The 19,848-nt window shown below is 31.8% G+C and overlaps 3 protein-coding genes across 3 annotated transcripts; 2 read left to right on the top strand and 1 right to left on the bottom strand.

Annotated features, from left to right (window-relative positions):
- Positions 1-4,297: 4,297 nt before the first annotated feature.
- LOC140443018 (transmembrane protein 50B) lies at positions 4,298-6,678 on the bottom strand. The gene is made up of 4 exons (XM_072534042.1): positions 6,481-6,678; positions 6,300-6,428; positions 5,012-5,147; positions 4,298-4,752 (listed from the first exon to the last, which is right to left on the bottom strand). Exons 1-4 carry the CDS (start codon positions 6,580-6,582, stop codon positions 4,652-4,654), a joined length of 468 nt encoding a protein of 155 aa, XP_072390143.1. The 5' UTR covers positions 6,583-6,678; the 3' UTR covers positions 4,298-4,651.
- A 1,768-nt stretch (positions 6,679-8,446) lies between these two features.
- Positions 8,447-9,536, top strand: LOC140444713 (protein FAM136A-like). Its single transcript, XM_072536477.1, has 3 exons — positions 8,447-8,934; positions 9,039-9,257; positions 9,315-9,536. The coding sequence occupies exons 1-3, from the start codon at positions 8,848-8,850 to the stop codon at positions 9,432-9,434; spliced, it is 426 nt and encodes a 141-aa protein (XP_072392578.1). The 5' UTR covers positions 8,447-8,847; the 3' UTR covers positions 9,435-9,536.
- A 211-nt stretch (positions 9,537-9,747) lies between these two features.
- Sac1 (phosphatidylinositol-3-phosphatase SAC1) lies at positions 9,748-16,894 on the top strand. Its single transcript, XM_072534041.1, has 5 exons — positions 9,748-9,892; positions 9,950-10,173; positions 10,642-11,044; positions 14,877-15,160; positions 15,232-16,894. Exons 1-5 carry the CDS (start codon positions 9,849-9,851, stop codon positions 16,023-16,025), a joined length of 1,749 nt encoding a protein of 582 aa, XP_072390142.1. The 5' UTR covers positions 9,748-9,848; the 3' UTR covers positions 16,026-16,894.
- The last annotated feature ends 2,954 nt before the right edge of the window (positions 16,895-19,848 follow it).

The raw sequence follows: 19,848 nt of genomic DNA, 5'->3' as shown, positions 1-19,848 counted from the left end.
ACTTATGTCAAAAATAACAATAACATCAGTAGGAACCAGTGTTCCCAAACCTACCGATAAATCGGTAGATCTACCGATTTCGACGTATTTCTACCGATCTACCGACACAGGCTTAAATTCTACCGATTTTTATATTCAGATAGAAATTTTTACTTATTCTTAAATTTGAGAAGAAATATGTAAGAGACAAAACAATTTTTCTTCCGATACGTATAATTTGCATTGAGCATTTTTGTTTATTCACGAAAACGTGTGAAAACATTCATAAATTTATTCTTAAATGATACCTAAGCGGTACTTTACAAAGTACACGATGTCATAAAAGCTAATAATGCAATAAATAAATGAATCCAAATCCATTGTGTGTGATCCCGACCGCTTGGTTCTGGGAATTTGTCAAGTTAGGAACGGTACAACGCATAAATCTAAGCTTCCGAGTGCACCTCACGCAAAAACTCGGTAGTTTGTTTGTTTTTGTTGTATAATATTTCCTTGTTAAAAAGGTTTTATACTTGAGTTTTCGTTTCTCGGATAAGTATTCGATTCCTAGTCACAGACTCATTTAAAGATTTAAATTTCAGTCAGTTGAGGTTTGTGAAGTCTTAACTCGTAACGTCGTGTTATTGTATTAGTAGCGTAATTTTTTATTGTACGCGTAACAATAATTTAATAGTTATGTCGTCAAGTTCTGAAAGTGATTCAAACCTAGGTGAAACAAGTAACAGGTGTCTAAAAAGAACAAAATATATGCAGACATACAAAAAGCAATGGGAGAACAATTTAAAATATTCTGGGTGGATTAAGCAAAGCAGTAAAGGGGTTAATTTTGCATTTTGCTCTTGTTGTGCAAAACATATCAATGTTAGTTCTGGTACTGATGCTGTGGACAAACACGCTAATCGAAAAATTCATATAGACAAGGCTAAAGCCATGAAATCGCAATCAAAACTGAAATTTGATATTATTAATAATAAATTTGAAGATCAAAGAAAAGGTAAGTCATAACGTTTATATATTTGAATTTTCAGTTTGTTATATTTAAAAAAAAATTTCAGCTGAAATCAGACTATGCGCTTTCCTTGTAGAGCATAATCTACCTTTTACAATTATGGATCATTTACCCGATCTCTTGAAAACTATTAATCCAGATGTGATTAAGGAGTTGAAATGTGCTAGGACAAAAAGCCAGAATATAGTCGAGAAAATAATGGGAAAAGATAGTTTTGAGATTTTATGTGAAGATTTACGACGAAAAAAATTTTCTCTAATAATAGATGAATCGACTGATCTTTCCACCACGAAGCATTTATGTTTAGTCGTAAGGTATGAAAAAAACTATGTTATTCAAGATTCCTTTCTGTCTCTCATACCACTAGCCTCGGCAGATGCAAATACTCTTTTTCAAGCTGTGCTAAGTTTTTTTGCTGAACACAATATTCCTTACAAGGATAATCTCATTGGTTTTGCATCTGATGGAGCTAATGTTATGATGGGTTCTAAACATTCTTTCATGACTCTTTTAAAAAATGAAATCCCTGAAATTTTTATCATGAAATGTATATGTCATTCTTATCACTTGTGTGCATCTTATGCATGCGAAAAATTGCCAAGATTTGTTGAGGACTTAGTGCGAGATATTCATAATTATTTTTCTTCAAGTCCTAAAAGTATTTCTCAATACAGAGAATTTCAATCATTCTGTAATGTTAAATTTCATAAAATATTACATCCGTCCCAAACTCGCTGGCTTTCCGTACATGCTGCAGTATCGCGTATATTGGAACAGTATAATGCACTGAAGTTATTTTTCACAGATGCTGTTCAGAATAACGAATTACTTGCAGCTGAAAATATCTTAGTTAAACTTAATGATGTTACTACTCTTTTATTTCTGTCATTTTTAGATTTCGTATTACCCTTATTTAATAACATAAATAAAGAAATGCAATCACAGTCGCCTAAAATCCATTTAGTGTATTCCAAAATCTGTTCAACTTTAAAAACATTGTCCGACTGTTTTTTAAAAAGAGAATGTATTTTGGACAAGTCAATCGAAAACATTGATTTTAGAAATTCTAGAAATTATTTAGATCTTGAGCAAATATATTATGGCGCGAGGGTACAAAATATTTTTTATAATCATACAGATTTAACTCCAGAACAAAAACATTTATTTCAATTGAGATGTCTTGACTTCTACATTGAAAGTTGCAACCAAATTGTTAAAAGAATGCCCTTAGAAAGCAATAAGCTAAAAGAACTGTCTATTATAGGTCCCGCAAAAGTTAAATCTGGTGAAATTTCATCTATTGCCCATATGTGTAGCTTATTCCCTGGACTAGTCCTATCCTCGACCTCTAGCAATATTCCAATGCAGGTAATTGACACTGAGTGGCGTCTATTGCGAAATACGGAAGAAATAAAAGATTTAGATGAAGATGTAGAACAGTTTTGAAAGGGTGTTACGAAATTTAAAAATGGCGACGGAACGCCAACGTTTTCTCACCTAACAAGTTTTATTTTCAACCTTCTATCTTTACCAAAGTCCTCAGCAAATGTTGAGCCAATATTTTCTACTGTGAATATACTTAAAACCAAACGGAGAAATCGTTTATCAACGGAAACAATAACAGGTATTTTACACTCTAAAAGATATATAGCTGGAGAAGGAGAAAACACCTGTTATAATTTTGAAATTGCAAAATCACTAATTTCCAAAATATCAAAAGATCGTTGGTATGAAAAAGAAAATGAATAGGCTTTCTAACCATTTTTTATTTTATGTTTTTTAAGTTAATAACTCGATTTCTCTGTTTTGAATGATAAGGTCTTTTGTTATAATCATCTTTATAGGAATTAATCAGTTAAGAGTTTAGATTTTAATCAGTTTGAGTTTATATTTATATATTTTTTTCTTAATAAGTGTTGATTGTTTTAGAGAATAAGTGTCTGATTTGTTTAAGATCTAATATCTTCTGTTACTTATTACAATATGTTTTTATTATTTTACTGTTATTGCAATGTTTCATTTAGTTTGAGATTATATTATATAATTTGAGAATTTATGTATTATACCTAATATTTTAACAAGTGTTGAATGTTTTAGAGAAAAGTGTCTGATATTGTTTAAGATCTAATATCTTCTGTTACTTATTAAAATATGTTTTTATTTATTTTACTGTTATTTCAATATTTCATTTAGTTTGAGATTATATGGTTTAAAATAAACATGACAAATAAAGTTTTTTAAGTCCTCTTTTTTTTTTCTCTCGTCTACTTAGTAGAATCCAGACCTTAATATTTATGTAGTATATGTACCCAATATAAATGTGACAACTTCGTATTTCCCACTTCGTTACTGTTGGATGTTACTGCCAGCCAAGTGCCAACGTGCCAGCAGGGCCAACCTTCTCGTTTTAAGTTCAGTATCTGGGTTCTTTTTTTTTATTTTATTAGATTTAGATGAATAAACATATTTTATTTTTTCTTAAATAAACGAATTGCAAAACACTATGAAATTTAAACAAAATATTATATTTTGAAAAATCTACCGATTTTTTTAACAAATTCTACCGATTTTATTTTTTTAAGTTTGGGAACACTGGTAGGAACAGAACAGAATGTAAGTGGTATGTGCAAAAGGAAAGATAGTTTATGGTTTCTCATAGGAATAGTAGCACCTAAATATTCCATTTCAAAATCGCTAAAACTGATCAACCACAGTTTTACCTGTTTTGCATCACTAAAATGTTTCTGATCTAATGATTTTCACACTAATATAATCCTAATATCGGCATAAATATTTCTAATAAGGCCTGACTGAAAAATTCAGACTTGCTTTGGTACAATTTTGTGGTAGAATTCCTATTTATATTCAACTGAAATTAAGTTATTGGACGATTTTCACATTTGGTCCCATTGGTCCCATTCTATTGGATTTTTATTAATTATAAATCACATGCTCTTTCCCGATTTATTAAAAAAACATGACAACACAGCCAAATGCCAACATTTCGTTCTATGAACTTTAAATGACAGCTCAATTATAGCTATCTTCAATGGGACCAAATGTGAAAATCGTCCAAGTTATTTCCAACCAATTTCTCTTACATCACATGGGATTTGACTTGCTGATAGGCACCCAATTTAACCTGGTTATATAACCTAAGTCATTTTTTTTAAATTTTATTTCTTTTTAATCAACAATTGTAATTATAAATACTCTATTTAACATTTCCAAGTAACAAATTGGTGTCACCAGTCACTATAAAAATGATTCTACTCTAATCTGTTGTAGATAGAGTTTAAAAAACTGACATGTTAATAACCTAACCTCATAAACTGACAGTGTGACATATTGGATTGTTTTTATCCCTCTATGTAAAACTAAAGAGACATCCCTGGTAAATTGGCATTGCATAAGTAAGAGATTCAAGTGAACACATGTTTGTGATGAACACTTAATACAGGAGCACAAAAGCCAATTAATTTTATGTATTTTCAACTCGAAAAATTATAATCTCAAACTTGCATGAATCACAACATATTCACATACCTTTTTTTGTGACAAAAAGTTATACACTACCATTCGAACAACCCTTAACAGAAAATAATTAATGTATATGTGGATTTCGTAGATCCTCAATACTGTTTAACCCCACAGATCTTCAGATCTTCCAAACTTGTATATAATCGATGAGATAAAAATCAGTGCATTTTGGAGGAAAAGAGACACTCCAGACCATCGTTTTCCTGAAAATATCAAAGTAAAGCATGTAAATGAAACAAATTATTCAAAACAAATAAGCTTTTTTATTATTATTTATAGAATTTGATAGATTCTTTTAGATAAACTAATGTTTCAGAAAAACATGCCAAGTTGACTATATTATGTTGAAATTAAAAGAGTGTTATATTTTATTTTAAATTCTTGAGTTTTAAAAATAACTTGAGGAAATTAAAAAAAATAATCTTCAATAGACTTTTATTCAGTGAAGTTAAATTAACTTACCCTCTACCATAAAATCAGCAAATAATATCCAACATGAGGCGATCACTGCAGCAAAACCCATAACGAAACCCAAAAACAACCAAATCCTAGTTCCACGTGAACCCATACAGCCTCCTTCATAGGCATCACCTCTCATCTGAAACATCATTAACCTTATACATATACCTCTGAGGCAAGATCTTATCAACAGGAGAACAAAGATTACAAAAGAAGCACTTTTCCTTACTGTAACTTATAATTGATATATAGGAAGATTTTGAATCTGGGAACAATTCAAATATAAACCAAAACCTTTGTTGTAATCTTCAGAATTCTTTTTTTTGGGTGTAATTTAATCTTATTTAGCTTATACCAGAATGAAAAAAGTAGTATGGGGGCAAAAACCAGCTACATTTACAATAAAACAAACACTTTACCACTTAGTAGGTAAAAGTTCAGATATAGGAAGGCTTTATACTTAAGAAATTTAACAGCTCTAGTGTTCCTAACAAAATGAAGCAGAAATCAAAATAAAAACTGGAATAAAGGTAAAGATTCTAACAAATTACACAAAAACCTTTATCAAATTCTTTCTTCTGGGTATAATATAATCTAATACAAAAATATAATTTAGTCCTAGTGTTTCAATCAAAATAGACTCTCGTAGGTTACAATACTAGCTTAAAGAACCAAAATAGAAGGAAAATATGGCATATATGTTCCTTCTGTTAGGATAAACTTACAATAAAAGAAATTCCATTAGTGTTAAATAATTCATTCGGCATAGCTCAAAAAACAGTACAAAAATAATGTAGATCAAAATTTTGACCTGGAAAAATGATCACCTTACTATACTCGCCAATAGATCTTACTAGTAAAATAAAGTAGAAAATAAGAAACCTTCTGATATACCATATTCTATTTAATTCTGACATTTATTCTTATTAACTTAGCAATTGAGTTGTAATAAAAATATTGGTATTTAATTCTTGGCATTATATATTTTATTACAATCAAACAAAAAATAATGTGTTTTAAAACACATTTCGAAAAATTACTGATAAAAATAGTGTATATATTAGTAAACTCCAATAACATAAACTTATAATTACTATCTTTAACTTCCCTCACATTTTTATTAGCTGATAAGCAGTTACTACTTATCTGGGTTACACCATTTAATAAAATTTGAAAAGTCCTAGACTAAAACTAAGTGTGCTATATATTACCTAGGCATTATAAAAAGTGGAAAACAACATTTTGTACAAAACTAATAGAACATCCTTTTGTTTGAAGATAAAGAACTTACCTGTGCATTGGATACAGAATTGACCATAAGCAAAGAGATTGTTCCTACAACCCCGCACATATGGTAACCAGCTAGAATATTACCGTAAACGCTAGCTGCATCTATGACTATCCACCAACCAGTAAAAAACTACAAGAACAAACATTAATCAAGTTTCTTTAAAGTTAATGCGATTATTTACCAATAAGCCTGCTAACATCGACGCTAACGCGTTTCGTTTATCTCCTCCCTCGAACCATATACACGGAGGCATACTAATATTTTCAAAACATTCAATGGCCATTTTGCTAAATTATTGTATTTTATAAGGTAAACAATACTAATCTCATGCTAATTTGACAAGATAATAATCAAGCAGGAGTCAAGGTGTCACTTATGTTATGAGTCATACTGGTCCACAGCACATTCCCTTCTAGCAGTGCCGGTCCCGTCTTAAAAAGTAAAACGACGATTGGCGCATCGCCTAGTGCCAGGGTGCGTAACTATATATAAATATAATATAAAAATTAAAAATGTAAAATTACAAATTACCTAAAATAACAAAATAGCCCTTATTCTATACGATAATATGTATATATTTTTCGTATACTATTTGGGTTTTCTTGTTAAAGTATAGTCGGTTCGCTATTCCCAGTCCAAACTGTCTAGTGAATTTAGTAATTATATTTTTGCGAAGTTAGTTACTTTTTGACAGACTAGTGGCTGGAAATTACTATACAACCAAGCACACGTACTCATAGCCAATATTAATAGTAAACAAACTAAATAGTAAATAAAATAGAACTGTACGAATTACCGACAGTATTTATTTGCACCATATAATAGTTATGTTAAAATATAACAACTAAAATATATCTTTTAAATATATACTACCCAAAATTTTATAGGTTTAATATACACTTCCACTAGGAACGTGGTTGTGATTAAACTAATGAAATGACACACAATAAATAAAGTGTAAAGTGACAACGAACAACGCGCAGGAACATGGAGGTAAAGAGGGTTTCTTACCTCCTTACGCAGTAATGAAATTAGCAGTACCACCAAACGGAAGGGTGCACAAATTTAGGTTTAATTTATCTGTGATACTGGTCGTGATCGTGGTCGTGATCATGCCATCATACATTCACATCAATACAGAGATATGTGAGACAGTCTCTTACATATCTCTGCATCAATATCACAGTTTCTTTTTTATACCACAGTTTAACCACTTTATACTATGTCAATATCACAATTCACATTGACACTTCATGTGCTTTATAGTCCTTCATCTGGTGCTTCATAAAACCTAACCTTATCTATGGTGCTTCATATAGTAGGTAATTAAAACTGTCAGAGGTGGTTCATTTTCTTTAACTCAGGCTCTGTACTTTATAGAGATGTAAAAGAAATATATGTATTAGAGAAACCATAAGCTTTGCAGATTTTACGTAATAATGTTTTCAAACTATTTATTTAGTATTTTCTTGGTTAAATTGTTAAAATATTTAACAGTTTAAGTTTTGATGAGAGTGTAATTTATATTAAAAGTCTAAATTTTGGTGGTTGCGCAATCTAATTTTTAAAAACAGGATTTTTACTTCAAGGGAAAATTTAGATAAAATATAAATATAAATCGTATTGTGCAATAAAACCATTTTAATCTTTTAAAATGATTAACAATTTGCACTAAGTTAAAATGGTTCTTAGGGAACAAATTGATTTAGTTCCCTTCGAAATACCCTTCGAAAGTATGACATAAACAATTTCTTTTTATTGAGAACTATATCTATTTTTCTTAAATATAACATAATAAATAGTCTCTCCAATAGTTTTCCTATTGAATAGTATATTGCTTTTCATATCTATTTAGATTTGCACACGTGCGAGAACTTTCATTGCACAAATTAAAAATATTCTCAGTGTATAATGCATCTAATTAATAATTTTTAACAACTATAAATGTACAAATGTAGAATTTTGGCTGAAATTTTTGAAGACCGGTGGCGTAATTATTTATCTTAAATGATTAAAAATAAAATAATTGCTGCTTGTTTAGAATTTTAACAGATCCATAATAATTTTATGCATTGTTCTCGTTAGAATCTAATTTTTCATTAGGTTCATTGAACAAATTGTATTATTAGTTGCATATCACGTAGTATCCTCGTAAGTGAAGTGGGAAAAGACGTAAACGTTCATGTTTTTAATTAGTTTTCAGCTGAATTTTCTATTATTAGTGATTACTAAGATGTGAGAAATTCATATTCTTATCGTAGTTTGAAATTTGCCCAAATTTTCATATCAACTTCACACCGGCTACAATACATTTACTTACACGTGATAACAAAATTAGGTTATGATTATATAAGGTTGATGAACTGTCAATTTCATACAACTGTGATATCCACACATTTATTAGAAAAATTATTTAAAATTTCCAACGTAAAACTAAGCGTCTATATTCTTTGGTAAAACTAGTAGAAAATCGTAGATCTGGTTGAAATACTACCTTTGTATCAAATTAAAGAAACATTTGAAAGTTACACCAGTAACAACATTCACAATGGTTGAACAACAGAGGCAGAGGATTGAACAAGAAATGACTAAACTAATTAATGAATTGGACCTCCAATATTTACGGAAAATGCAAGTGAGTGACACAAGGTATTTACCAGGTTTTTATATCACAAGTTTAATTCTTATACCTTATACCCAATACATACATTAAGAAATTAATTATTCTATCAATTTTAGGCAGATATGCACAGGTGTGCTGCTACTTGCTGTGAAAATAGAGACGCGTCCTTAGAGCAGGTTCAAAAGTGTGTGGAGCATTGCTCTGTAAAGATTCATTGGGCTCAATCATATGTACAAACAGAAATGGATCACCTTCAGAATAAATTACAAAGATGCGTTCTGGATTGTAATGATGATATCAAACTTAAAATGGGACCTAATCAGACAGATTCTGAGGTAAAAAATGTGTAATTAATGTATTAGATAAGATAATTTTAATCATTTAATTTTTAGGTTCAAAAATTTACTGCCCTATTCGAAAACTGTGCTACAAAATGTGTAGATAACCAAGTCGAATATATTCCTGCCTTGTTGAAGAGAATGAAAGCTAACATTTCTAAGGGACAAACGTGATTCCTTCTAAATACAGTTTATATTCGAAATATCTATGTTAGTTTCATAATTACTGATTTTCTGTAATTTGTGAAGTTTATTATATAAAGACGAAAACAACAACTTAAGTGTGTTATTATTTAATTCATACCTTTGGATGATATAAATATACAAGATTTTTTTATTAACATTTTATTTTATTAAATAAAGTTATAAAAAAAATTTATGGACGAGGGTGGCTGAAATTGATCCATATCGAGGCCGATTGCGCAAATGAAGCTGAAAAGCTTTAAGGAAAGAGACTGGAGCGGTGAGAAATGTAAATGTCACTGTCAAAACTTTTTTTCATTAATGTCACTGTCAGGAGGTTAAAGTGTAAATTTTAATGAGAAATGATAAATCACTAATAATAGTTGATAGTTGCAAATATTAAACATGAATAATACAAAAACGCAGGAAGTCTACAGTGACCTAACATTGTTAGTAACCTTTATTTTGTACAACTCTTTGATTTGATCTAACGTCAATAATTTCAGATTTACAACTCCAGATAAGTTCTTCTTGGAGCCCAAAAATGGGGAGGAATTATTAGTGATAGAGAGAGTAACTGAAGAGATTTCAGTTTACAAAAATCACCGTCACATCATACCAGCAGCTAGTAGTCGAAAAGATTTCTGTGGCCTCCTTGGTATAATTAGGCTGTTGTCTGGGCCATATCTAGTAATTGCCACTCAGAGAGATATAGTGGGTTATATATCAGGTTTGTATCTTCCTAGGATAGAATAAATGTATAGGGTATAAAATATTTTAATTTTTATATAAAGAGAAACAAATCCTTGATTGTTTGATAGGATTTCATTTTATTACGGTTGTAGTATAATTAATGAAGCCTTGAAATTAATGAATGTCATACTGATAAAAATGTTATTAATTATAAAAAGGTCATGTACAAAATAAGTGTATATTTCCTTTTAAAAACCCTACTCAATATTGATATTATGGATATCTACTTTTATTTAGACATTTGTTATTGATTTCAAAGGTTTCAAGAACACATATTTGATGAAAGAATGGCACATCTTAATTTTAACTTATTATAAATAGTGTATAAGGAGAAGATTTATTCTCACATATTTTCCTTATTTGCTAATAGGTAAAAATTTATAATGTGTTTTAGTATATGTCAATATCATTGCCACTTACTATTCATTGAATTTTTTTCATACAGGTTGTGCAGTATGGAGGCTAGTAAAGGCAGAACTCATTCCCTTCAGGAGCTCCCTAAACTTAAGTCCAGAAAAACAAGCTGACAATGAAGTGTACCTTAGTATGATAGAACAAGTTTTAACAACACCCTTTCAGTATTTCTGTTATGATTACGACCTGACACATTCCCTCCAGCGCCTTCGGGACATTTCGCCAGATTTCTGGAAACAGTCCCTGTGGGAAAGAGCTGATCAACGATTTGTATGGAATGGATTCCTGTTGAGCCCTTTCAAAAATGTAATCAGCAAAAAGTTTTGTCTGCCTTTGATCCTCGGATTTGTTTCTATTAACTTTTGTGTTATTAATGGGCATAGCTTGAACTGGATCATTGTTACAAGGAGGAGCGTTTTCAGGGCAGGTACCAGGTAAGTCTTACTTTAGAAAGTATTAATTCAAATGTATTTGTATATTAGAGCTATTAGGTTGTTTTAAAACTATTTTCTCATATAATTTCATTTTTTATCAAATATCTTTTTCCGAATAATCCATCCTTAAGTTTTTTTTTCCTGATTCCTTCGCCAATGCCTCAACTTCTCTTCTAAGGCTTTTATGTATTGATATCTAGACTGTTATTGCTCTTTAGAGTTTTTTCTTTTCAATTATCTGCAGTTTTTTGAATATCCTGTTTTTACAATGCTATTTTTCTAAAAACTAATAAATAAGATGCTAGAGAGAGTAAATTTTTATTTGCATAATTTGTTTAACATAATTGAGCAAATAACCTTACATTATTCACAGATTAAAAAAATATATATTAACATCACAGATTAAAATATATTAACATTACAAATTAAACATGCTGATCAGGGAGAAGGATAAGCCAGGCACTCTGCCACAGTATAGGGCTCAATGTTAAGTAGGTGTTGAAAAACCTTTCTTTTAAAAGCTCTATAGTGTTTCCTGTTGTATGTCAGATGGTAGGATATTGTAAAATTTAACACGCATATACAAAGGATTTCTCAGAGACAATCTGTGAAGTGGGAAATTCAAATTAAGGCTTCTTGTATTATAAGTATAAAACAAAGTAAAATTCTTAAAGAAGAACATAATACATTCAAATATATAGATGGCTGAGAAAGTGAGTATATTGAGCGATTTGAATCAGCCTTTACCAAATTCTTCTGCCTTTAAACCTAAGATCACCTAGACTGCCTTTTATTTTACTATAAAGACAGTTGAGCTATCCACTACAGCACCCCAGAAGATTACTTCATATCGCATAACAAAATAAAAGTTTGCATAATATGCTGATAGTAATATCCCCTGGTCTAGATACACTTAATGAGTAGCAGGCTGTATTCAGTTTTTTTTTTTGACAAATTTTGTATTTGTTCCCTCCAATTCATATTCTGTTCAATATGAAGACCAAGAAATTTAACTAACTAACTAACTAATTTAACTAACTAAAAAATAATACAATTTAGGTCTATTGGAAGGTTTATCTTGTAGTGAATTAAGTTTTTATATAGTTTATTAATGTTTACATTATTTATTGGACATTCAAGTAAAACATGTACTAATGTAACCATTTTACCACAACTACACCGTGGGTCGTCTGTAATTTTCATTTTGTGCGTATAATAAGGTGTTAGTGCATGATTAGCACATACTCGATTTATTGTGGCTACAAAGTTTCTGTTTGGTATTTTGTGAAACCATGGTTTTCTGGGAATTCTTTGCTGGTGTTTACAGCAAAGAATTTGTTCCGGTTGTTGAAGCGTTGTGTAGGTTTTGCCACATCTCATTTATTTTATTTCTTTGGTTTAAGAATAGGTCGGACGGGGGTAGTTTAAGATTTAGTTCTTCTCCTGATGTTGGGGCTGTTTTTGCTAAGGTATCTACTATTTCATTACCTGTTATACCTGCGTGTCCCTTTACCCATAGATATATGACGACTTTATTCTTGATGTGGATCTCATTATGTAAATACAGGATATTTGCTTCAATATGATTAACTGATCTATTTATGTTTACTTTTTTAAGTTTATCTACTGCACTTTTGCTGTCCGTACATATTATGAATTTGTCGTGGTTAGAGCCGAGTATGTATTTCATAGCTTGCACAATTGCTGTTAATCCTGCAGTGTATATGGAAGCTTCCTTTGGTAGAATAAATTTTTTGTCAGTATTTTCTTCCACATGGTAAAAGGTACAGCTGGTATATTCTTTTGACTTTGATCCATCAGTGAATATAGAATCATAGTTTGGCCAGTATTTGTTTTTTGTTTCGTTAAACTTTGTTTGATTGAAACTTGCTACTTCTTGACTTTCAAAATAGTAGGTTCTAATTTCACGTGAAAAAATTTGTTCAGGCGAGTAAATTAGAATCGGGGTTAGAATTAGTATATCTGTAATGTTAGGTATTTCTGAGAAAGTTTCTACTATGAGGGGGGTTTTCTTGAAGTGCCAGTATCTATGGGTCAAAACTTGAACTGTTAGTGATTGTATACTATTGAGGTAAGAAGTTTTTTTGGAAATGGTTTTTATCATAAATTTTCTGCTCAATAGTTGTCTTCTTAGTTTAAGAGGAGGTTCCACAGCTTCAGCTTGCATAATATTTATGGGTGTTGACTTAAGATATCCCAGGCAAACTCTTAAGCATTTATTTTGTTGTATCTTGATTTTATTTAGATGTGTATCTGCTGCTGTTCCATAGAGTTGACTTCCATAATCCATTATTGATTGTACCATTGTTTTGTAGAAAAGTAAAGCTGTATTTGGATCTGCTCCCCACTTTGCCCTACAAAACGCTCTTAAAATATTTATAGAATTACTTGTTTTTTTTTGATGATTTGGTGGATACAGTCCTTCCATAATAGTTTTCTATCTAGATGTAGGCCAAGATATTTTACAGAGTTGCTAATACGGAGTTTATATTTATATTGTTAGTGGTCTTTGATAGTTGTTTCTATTTCTAGAGAAAATACATATATTGGTTTTGGACTCGGATATGGAAAGTCCCATGTTGTCTAGGCATTTTTGGATTTCTATAAATTCAGTGTTGATATTTTCTATACATTTGTCCTCTGATTTGTTACTGGTGTAAATAACAACATCATCGGCGTATTGAATAATTTTGGACTTACGTGATATAACATTTTCTATGTCCATTGTGTACACACTGTAGAGGATTGGGCTCAAGATACTACCTTGTGGTAATCCAGATCTACATATTCTTGATTCCGAAACTTCTTTATTTATCTTTAAGGAAACTGATCGACTAGAGTAAGCTGATTTTATGAAGTTGGCAAAGGAGGTTGGTAGACCAATATTGATAAGCTTATTTATTGATAAGCTTATATATTGATAAGTATATTTATTTGAACATTATCATATGCTGAAGTGATATCCAAAAATGTAGCCAAAGTGTTGTATTTGTGTGTGAATCCTAGATAGATGTCATTTACTAGTATCGTTAGGGGTTCTAAGGAAGATCTTCCCTTTCTAAAAGCATATTGTGAGTCAGATAATATTTTTTCATTTTCTAGCCAATATTCAAGCCTGTTCTTTATCATTCTTTCCATGGTTTTAAATATACACGATGATAAAGCTATGGGTCTATATGAATCTGCATTTCCGTTCTGTTTTCCAGGTTTTTTGATAGGTACTATGATATATTCTTTCCACATTGGTGGAAAAGGAATCTTTTTTATCCAAATCGAATTGAACAATTCTAACAGGGCTTTCTTATGGCCTAAGGACATTTTATGCAACATATTGTATGAAATGTTATCCGCCCGGGAGATTTATTATTTGTTGATTTAATGCATTGTTCGAGTTCCCATAATTGAAATAGTGATTGTAGAAAAGAAGTGTTTCTATTTACAGTAGCTATTTGTTGAGTAATGTTGTTTTCAACCCATGGGGGCGAGATTTTTGTGTGGAATTCATTTATCCAGTCTTCTTTGGGGTTTTAAAGTTTAAAGTCTAAGTTTTAAATTAAATGTTTTTATACCAAGATACAAATTGTGAAGTTTTTTACTTGTGTATAAGTTTTTTAAATCCTATATAAGTCTAAAAATTAACATAATGGATTTTTTTCTTCGTTTCCCATAAAAATTAATGTCTTCATGAATTTATCTCTACTTTACACTAGAAAAGCTTGTTCTATAGTCTAATGTGTTAAAAAGTTCTCTATCACTGTCTTTGTGCTTAATTTGTTCATCACTAATCGTTTATGCCCATATTGTATTGCAGATTATTCCGCAGAGGCATAGACAAAGATGGCAACGTCGCTAATTTCGTCGAAACCGAACAAATCGTAGAATACCAAGGGGACCATGCGAGTTTTGTTCAAATCAGAGGCTCTATTCCACTTTTCTGGCAGCAAAATCCCGATTTGCGTCTTAAACCTCCTCCAACCATGATCGATATGGACCCACAAGAGCAACATTCCACCTGTTTGAAACATCTAGAAGAATTGGCAACTTTATATGGCAAAGTTGTGTTAGTCAATCTCATTGACCAAAAGGGAGCGGAAGGTGAGCAATAGCTGTGTTTGTAATTTTAAAACAAACTTTTTTTCCAGAAAATATATAATTTGTTTTTATAGGTAACATGGAGAAATCCTTCAAGGAGGCCATGAGTTCATTGTCGTATCCTTCAGCTCGATACGAACCGTTCGATTTCCATTCTGAATGTAGCAAAATGAGATGGGATCGCCTCAAAATCCTAATAGACCGTCTAGCCCTGGACCAAGACGAAATGGGCTTCTTTCTCTTATTACGGGATGGTTCCTTAAGCTCGTTACAAGACGGAGTCTTCAGAACGAACTGCATAGATTGTTTGGACAGAACTAACGTGGTCCAAAGTATGCTAGCGCACAGAAATTTAGAGGTAGTTTTAAGAAAATTGAATATTTTACACCAAAACCAGAACTTGGAGTTCCAGTATTCCTTCGAGGTTTTGTTTAAGAATGTATGGGCAGATAACGCCGATATTATAAGTACCCAGTACTCGGGAACCGGGGCTTTAAAAACAGATTTTACTAGAACAGGTAAAAGGACTAAGGCTGGAGTTTTTCGAGATGGAGTTAATTCGCTTACTAGATACTATAAAAATAATTTAACAGACGGGTATCGCCAGGATGCCATAGATTTGTTCTTAGGCTATGGCAAACCGATATCTCCACTAAGAGTAGACAAATCGTGGCGATATATTACGTATCCTTCGGTACTTTTGGTCGCTGTATCCATGTTTGTAGCTTCTGCTGTATTTCCTTCGGAATACTCAACTGAATCTCTTCTGTTTTTGTTATTTTGGGGTTCTATGGTCTACGCCACATTGCACACCATATTCAGATACGGCGTTGAGTTCGTGGACCGACCTAGGCTCACGCAGTCTTAGCATTTCGTCTAGTCAGGGGGATGATGTAGTAGGGAATGGTATTTTTCATGCACCAACACTTTCGAGAAGCTTCCTGTTCTATTTATGTAATTAATAATTAATATCGAGAGGCAAAATTTGTTTAGCTGTGTTTTCCTATATATATTCTGAATGAAAAATTGATAAACATACATTAATGTAGAAAATGAGATTGCGAAGAGGAAAAATATTGATAAACCCATATACATGCATCACAGTTGAATTAAAATCTGTCTATTTTAATTAGTCATGAACTTCTTTCTTGGACTTTAGAAATACTTTTTTATCTGTATCAGGTTGCAACCATTTTTGTCTATGGCGATATTTGAGATTAAGTAGTCACCTTAATCTTGTTCCATCTATCATTAATTTGACATACAACTAACAGATCAGAAACACCCGTTTTGTCTTTTTCAATTTTTTTACAATGTACATTAATTAACGTATTGATCCAAACCTAACCTATCATAACCTAAATATATTTTTTAAAACGCCTGAAAAATCTTTTTTACGGGTTTATTTTGTATTTCCACAAGAGTCATGTGAGTATTTGGGCTAAATTCTCACAGTTGAGGTGAGGATAAGACCTAACAATTTCTTAAATAGTATATTGGTTTTTTTGTGGTAAATTTTGACTCTCTTTAAATTTGTAAAAGTGATATTTTTGGTAAAATTGTTTGTATACTTCCAATACCAATTATTTGCTTCTAGATAAGTTTTGTATGTATATAGAGAAAAGTATATGTATTTTGCAATTTTTATTGTTAATATTATTAATAAATGTTATACAAGAACCACACTGGTGGTTCTTTTAGTGAAGCACTGACACGCCAATAAAGTTTTTTAAATCAGTTCTGTGTTTTATTTGGTCGAACAAAAATAAGAACATTATTTATATATTATAATAAAAATTACAAAAAAAGAAAAGAAATAATCAAAGACATTGAAGTACTCAACAAATTTTCAATAGGAAGCGACCACAGATTAATTCGAGCTAAGATACTTTTAATGGCAAATTGGAAAGAACAAAGATGATCCTAAAAACAAGAAAAAACAAATGCTTTCCCCCAGAAAACAACGAGCTGTATGAAGATACACTAACCAGACATATACAAGACTTGCAACATGCAAGACGAAATAGCAGATGTAGATCAAGAAAATGATGTCATAATGAAGGCTCTAAAAGAAACGGAAAGGGAGTGTTGCCAGACCGTTCTGACCCATAAAGAAATAAGTCAAAATACCAAAGAACTAATAAGTAAAAGAAGATAACTGACGGAAAAATACGGCTAAAACTACACAACAATGAAGAAATTAAATAAAGACATCCACTGGTCAATCCGAAAAGACGTAAGAGAAAACAATACAAAAGAAATAAATAAAATAATAAAGAAAACAAAAGTTTTGAGGCGAAATACGAACAACACAGGCAAAATATGTACAAAAAAAAACAAAGATGGAAACATTACTACTGATAGAACCAAAATCCTTGAGGTTGTCGAATTCTTTTATCGAGAAATGTATGAGAGCACCGACGAAAGGCAAGATCAGCCCCTCCCCAAAATCACAAACCAGGGATCAGAATGAATGCCAGAAATAACTCCATACGAAATCAAAACGGCACTTTTAGAAATGAAAAATAACAAATCCCCTTGCGATGACGGAGTAGTGATGGAAGCGATCAGACTAGGTGGAAATAAAATTATCCAGGGTTTGGCCAAGCTTTTCACCGAATGCATCTACCAAGGAAAAACTCGTTCTCAATGGAATTATGCAGTCATTACTTTATTACACAAGCAAGGAGATATACCAGATTTAAAAAACTACCGTCCTATCAGTTTGCTTTCACACATATATAAACTTTTCACAAAAATTATCAAAAAAAGACTGGACGCTAAATTAGACTTCTATCAGCCTAGAGAACAAGCTGGATTTAGATCGGGATACAGCACTAACGACCACTTACTAGTGATAAAGAACCTGATAGAGAAGACGCAGAATACAACAAACCATTGGCACTGATATTTGTCGACTACGAGAAAGCATTGGATACCATAAGCCATCAGAAAATGTTAAAAACATTGATAGAATGCCGAATAGACCATCGCTACACTAGCAATCAAATATATCTACCAAAATGCCACAGCTAGCGTAAAGTATAGTTTCCACCAGAGGAACATGAAGGAACTTTTGTGTTTCTGTTGCTTGTTGCTTAAAAATGTTTCGCAAAGTTCCTAAGTGTTTCTTCTTGTTTCGACAACAAATGTTGCATGTTTGCGATTGTTGGTGGTTTCCAGTTTTAGCGGTAAACTTCAAAAGAAATACGGCAACAACAGGCAACATAAACATATTGTTGTCTGAGTGGAAACAGATACAGCAACTTGTAGTGACTTGTTTTTGTCTAGTGCAGCTCGACGGCGAACGTGGAATAATTTATAGTCGGTCGGACGTGTGAAAAAATAGAAAAATGCCGTTCATGTGGACAAATGAGTTAGTACTCGAATTAATCGAAAACTATAAGCTTTGTGAGTGTTTATGGAATACAAAGCACGCCCAGTATAAATGTAGAAATGCGAAACACGATGCTTGGACAACATTGGCAGAAAAAACAGGCACAAATATAGAAGAAGTGAAAAGAAAAATGAAAAATGTTATTGCACAATTCTATAGAGAAAGAAAAAAATATCGTACGTTAAAAAAGTCGGGAGCCGGCGCCGTATTTATTTCAAAATGGTTTGCTTATGAAGTCTTGTTGTTTCTTGCGGGCAGGAACAAAGTTAGAAAATGTACTGAAAAAGGAATAACTACAAGTGAGGTACGTATTTTTTTTGTTTTATTTGTAATTTTTATACAAAGTTAAAAATTATTTTGCCATGGAACCATTCCTTCGGGTGACATAAAATATTGAGCAAATTCATCTCGAACTTGTTTAGCTTCCAACGTTGAATTACGTGCTTGTTTTTGCAGTGATGCAAACATATTGTTCTTTATTTCGTTTCTCCAAGAACCTGGGATCCTTTCGCCCGTATCTTTGTCTTCTGAATCAAAGGTGCCAGAAGGTGAGTATGACTTTCGGGAATGTAAACTGCTTCTCAGAAAATTATGGAGATATACACATGCAGCAACAACTAATTCCACTCTGTCGGGTTCAAGTAGCATGGGTTTTCTTAATACCCTGAACCTAGCAGACATGATTCCAAAAACGTTCTCAGAAATACGCCTAGCGCGTGACAAGCGGTAATTAAAAATTCGTTTTGAGGAACCTTTCTCTTGAGTGCCAGGGTAAGGTTTCAATAAGTTTGGTGATAGGGGAAAAGCGTCATCTCCTAGAAAAACAAACGGAACACCTTTTGTTCTTCCTGGCAATGGTTCTAATTCAGGCAAATTGAGCGTGTTTTGATATAACATTTTTTTGAAATGAGTACTGTCAAACACTCCACCGTCGGATATACGACCTTGGCTGCCCACATTAAGATACATCACCTCATAATTTGCGTTGGCCACAATAAATAACACCACACTGAAGAAGGACTTATAATTATAAAATTCACTGCCACTATGTTTTGGTGCTTGTATCATAATGTGTTTGCCATCCATAACCCCGGCACATTTAGGAAAATTCCAAAGATTAGCGAATTGATGTCCCGTAATAAGCCACTCCTCTCTACTCTGAGGCATCTGAAAAATTAAAAACCGGTAAATTTGTTTAATCAAAACTTCTCTCGCTTTAAATATAATTTGTATTTCATATTAAAAGAGTAAGAAGTAAAAATATATTTTTAATTTTCAGGGTGAAGATGATGGG

Source organism: Diabrotica undecimpunctata, chromosome 6 (genome assembly GCF_040954645.1).
Source record: "Diabrotica undecimpunctata isolate CICGRU chromosome 6, icDiaUnde3, whole genome shotgun sequence".
Lineage (NCBI taxonomy): Eukaryota > Metazoa > Arthropoda > Insecta > Coleoptera > Chrysomelidae > Diabrotica > Diabrotica undecimpunctata.
Note: the sequence above shows the minus strand (reverse complement) of the source record. Positions and strands in the feature narration are given on the sequence as shown.

Bases quoted from the DNA above. Each gene is read 5' to 3' on its own strand.
- LOC140443018 (XM_072534042.1), bottom strand. From the start codon at position 6,582: ATGGCCATTGAATGTTTTGAAAATATTAGTATGCCTCCGTGTATATGG. The intron at 5,148-6,299 runs GTAAGTTCTTTA...ATGATGTTTCAG, and splicing joins ATTCTGTATCCAATGCACAG to ATGAGAGGTGATGCCTATGA. The intron at 4,753-5,011 runs GTAAGTTAATTT...TGATATTTTCAG, and splicing joins TGCTGATTTTATGGTAGAGG to GAAAACGATGGTCTGGAGTG.
- LOC140444713 (XM_072536477.1), top strand. From the start codon at position 8,848: ATGGTTGAACAACAGAGGCAGAGGATTGAACAAGAAATGACTAAACTA. The intron at 8,935-9,038 runs GTGAGTGACACA...TATCAATTTTAG, and splicing joins AATATTTACGGAAAATGCAA to GCAGATATGCACAGGTGTGC. The intron at 9,258-9,314 runs GTAAAAAATGTG...TTTAATTTTTAG, and splicing joins CTAATCAGACAGATTCTGAG to GTTCAAAAATTTACTGCCCT.
- Sac1 (XM_072534041.1), top strand. From the start codon at position 9,849: ATGAATAATACAAAAACGCAGGAAGTCTACAGTGACCTAACATT. The intron at 9,893-9,949 runs GTTAGTAACCTT...CAATAATTTCAG, and splicing joins GTCTACAGTGACCTAACATT to ATTTACAACTCCAGATAAGT. The intron at 10,174-10,641 runs GTTTGTATCTTC...TTTTTCATACAG, and splicing joins TATAGTGGGTTATATATCAG to GTTGTGCAGTATGGAGGCTA.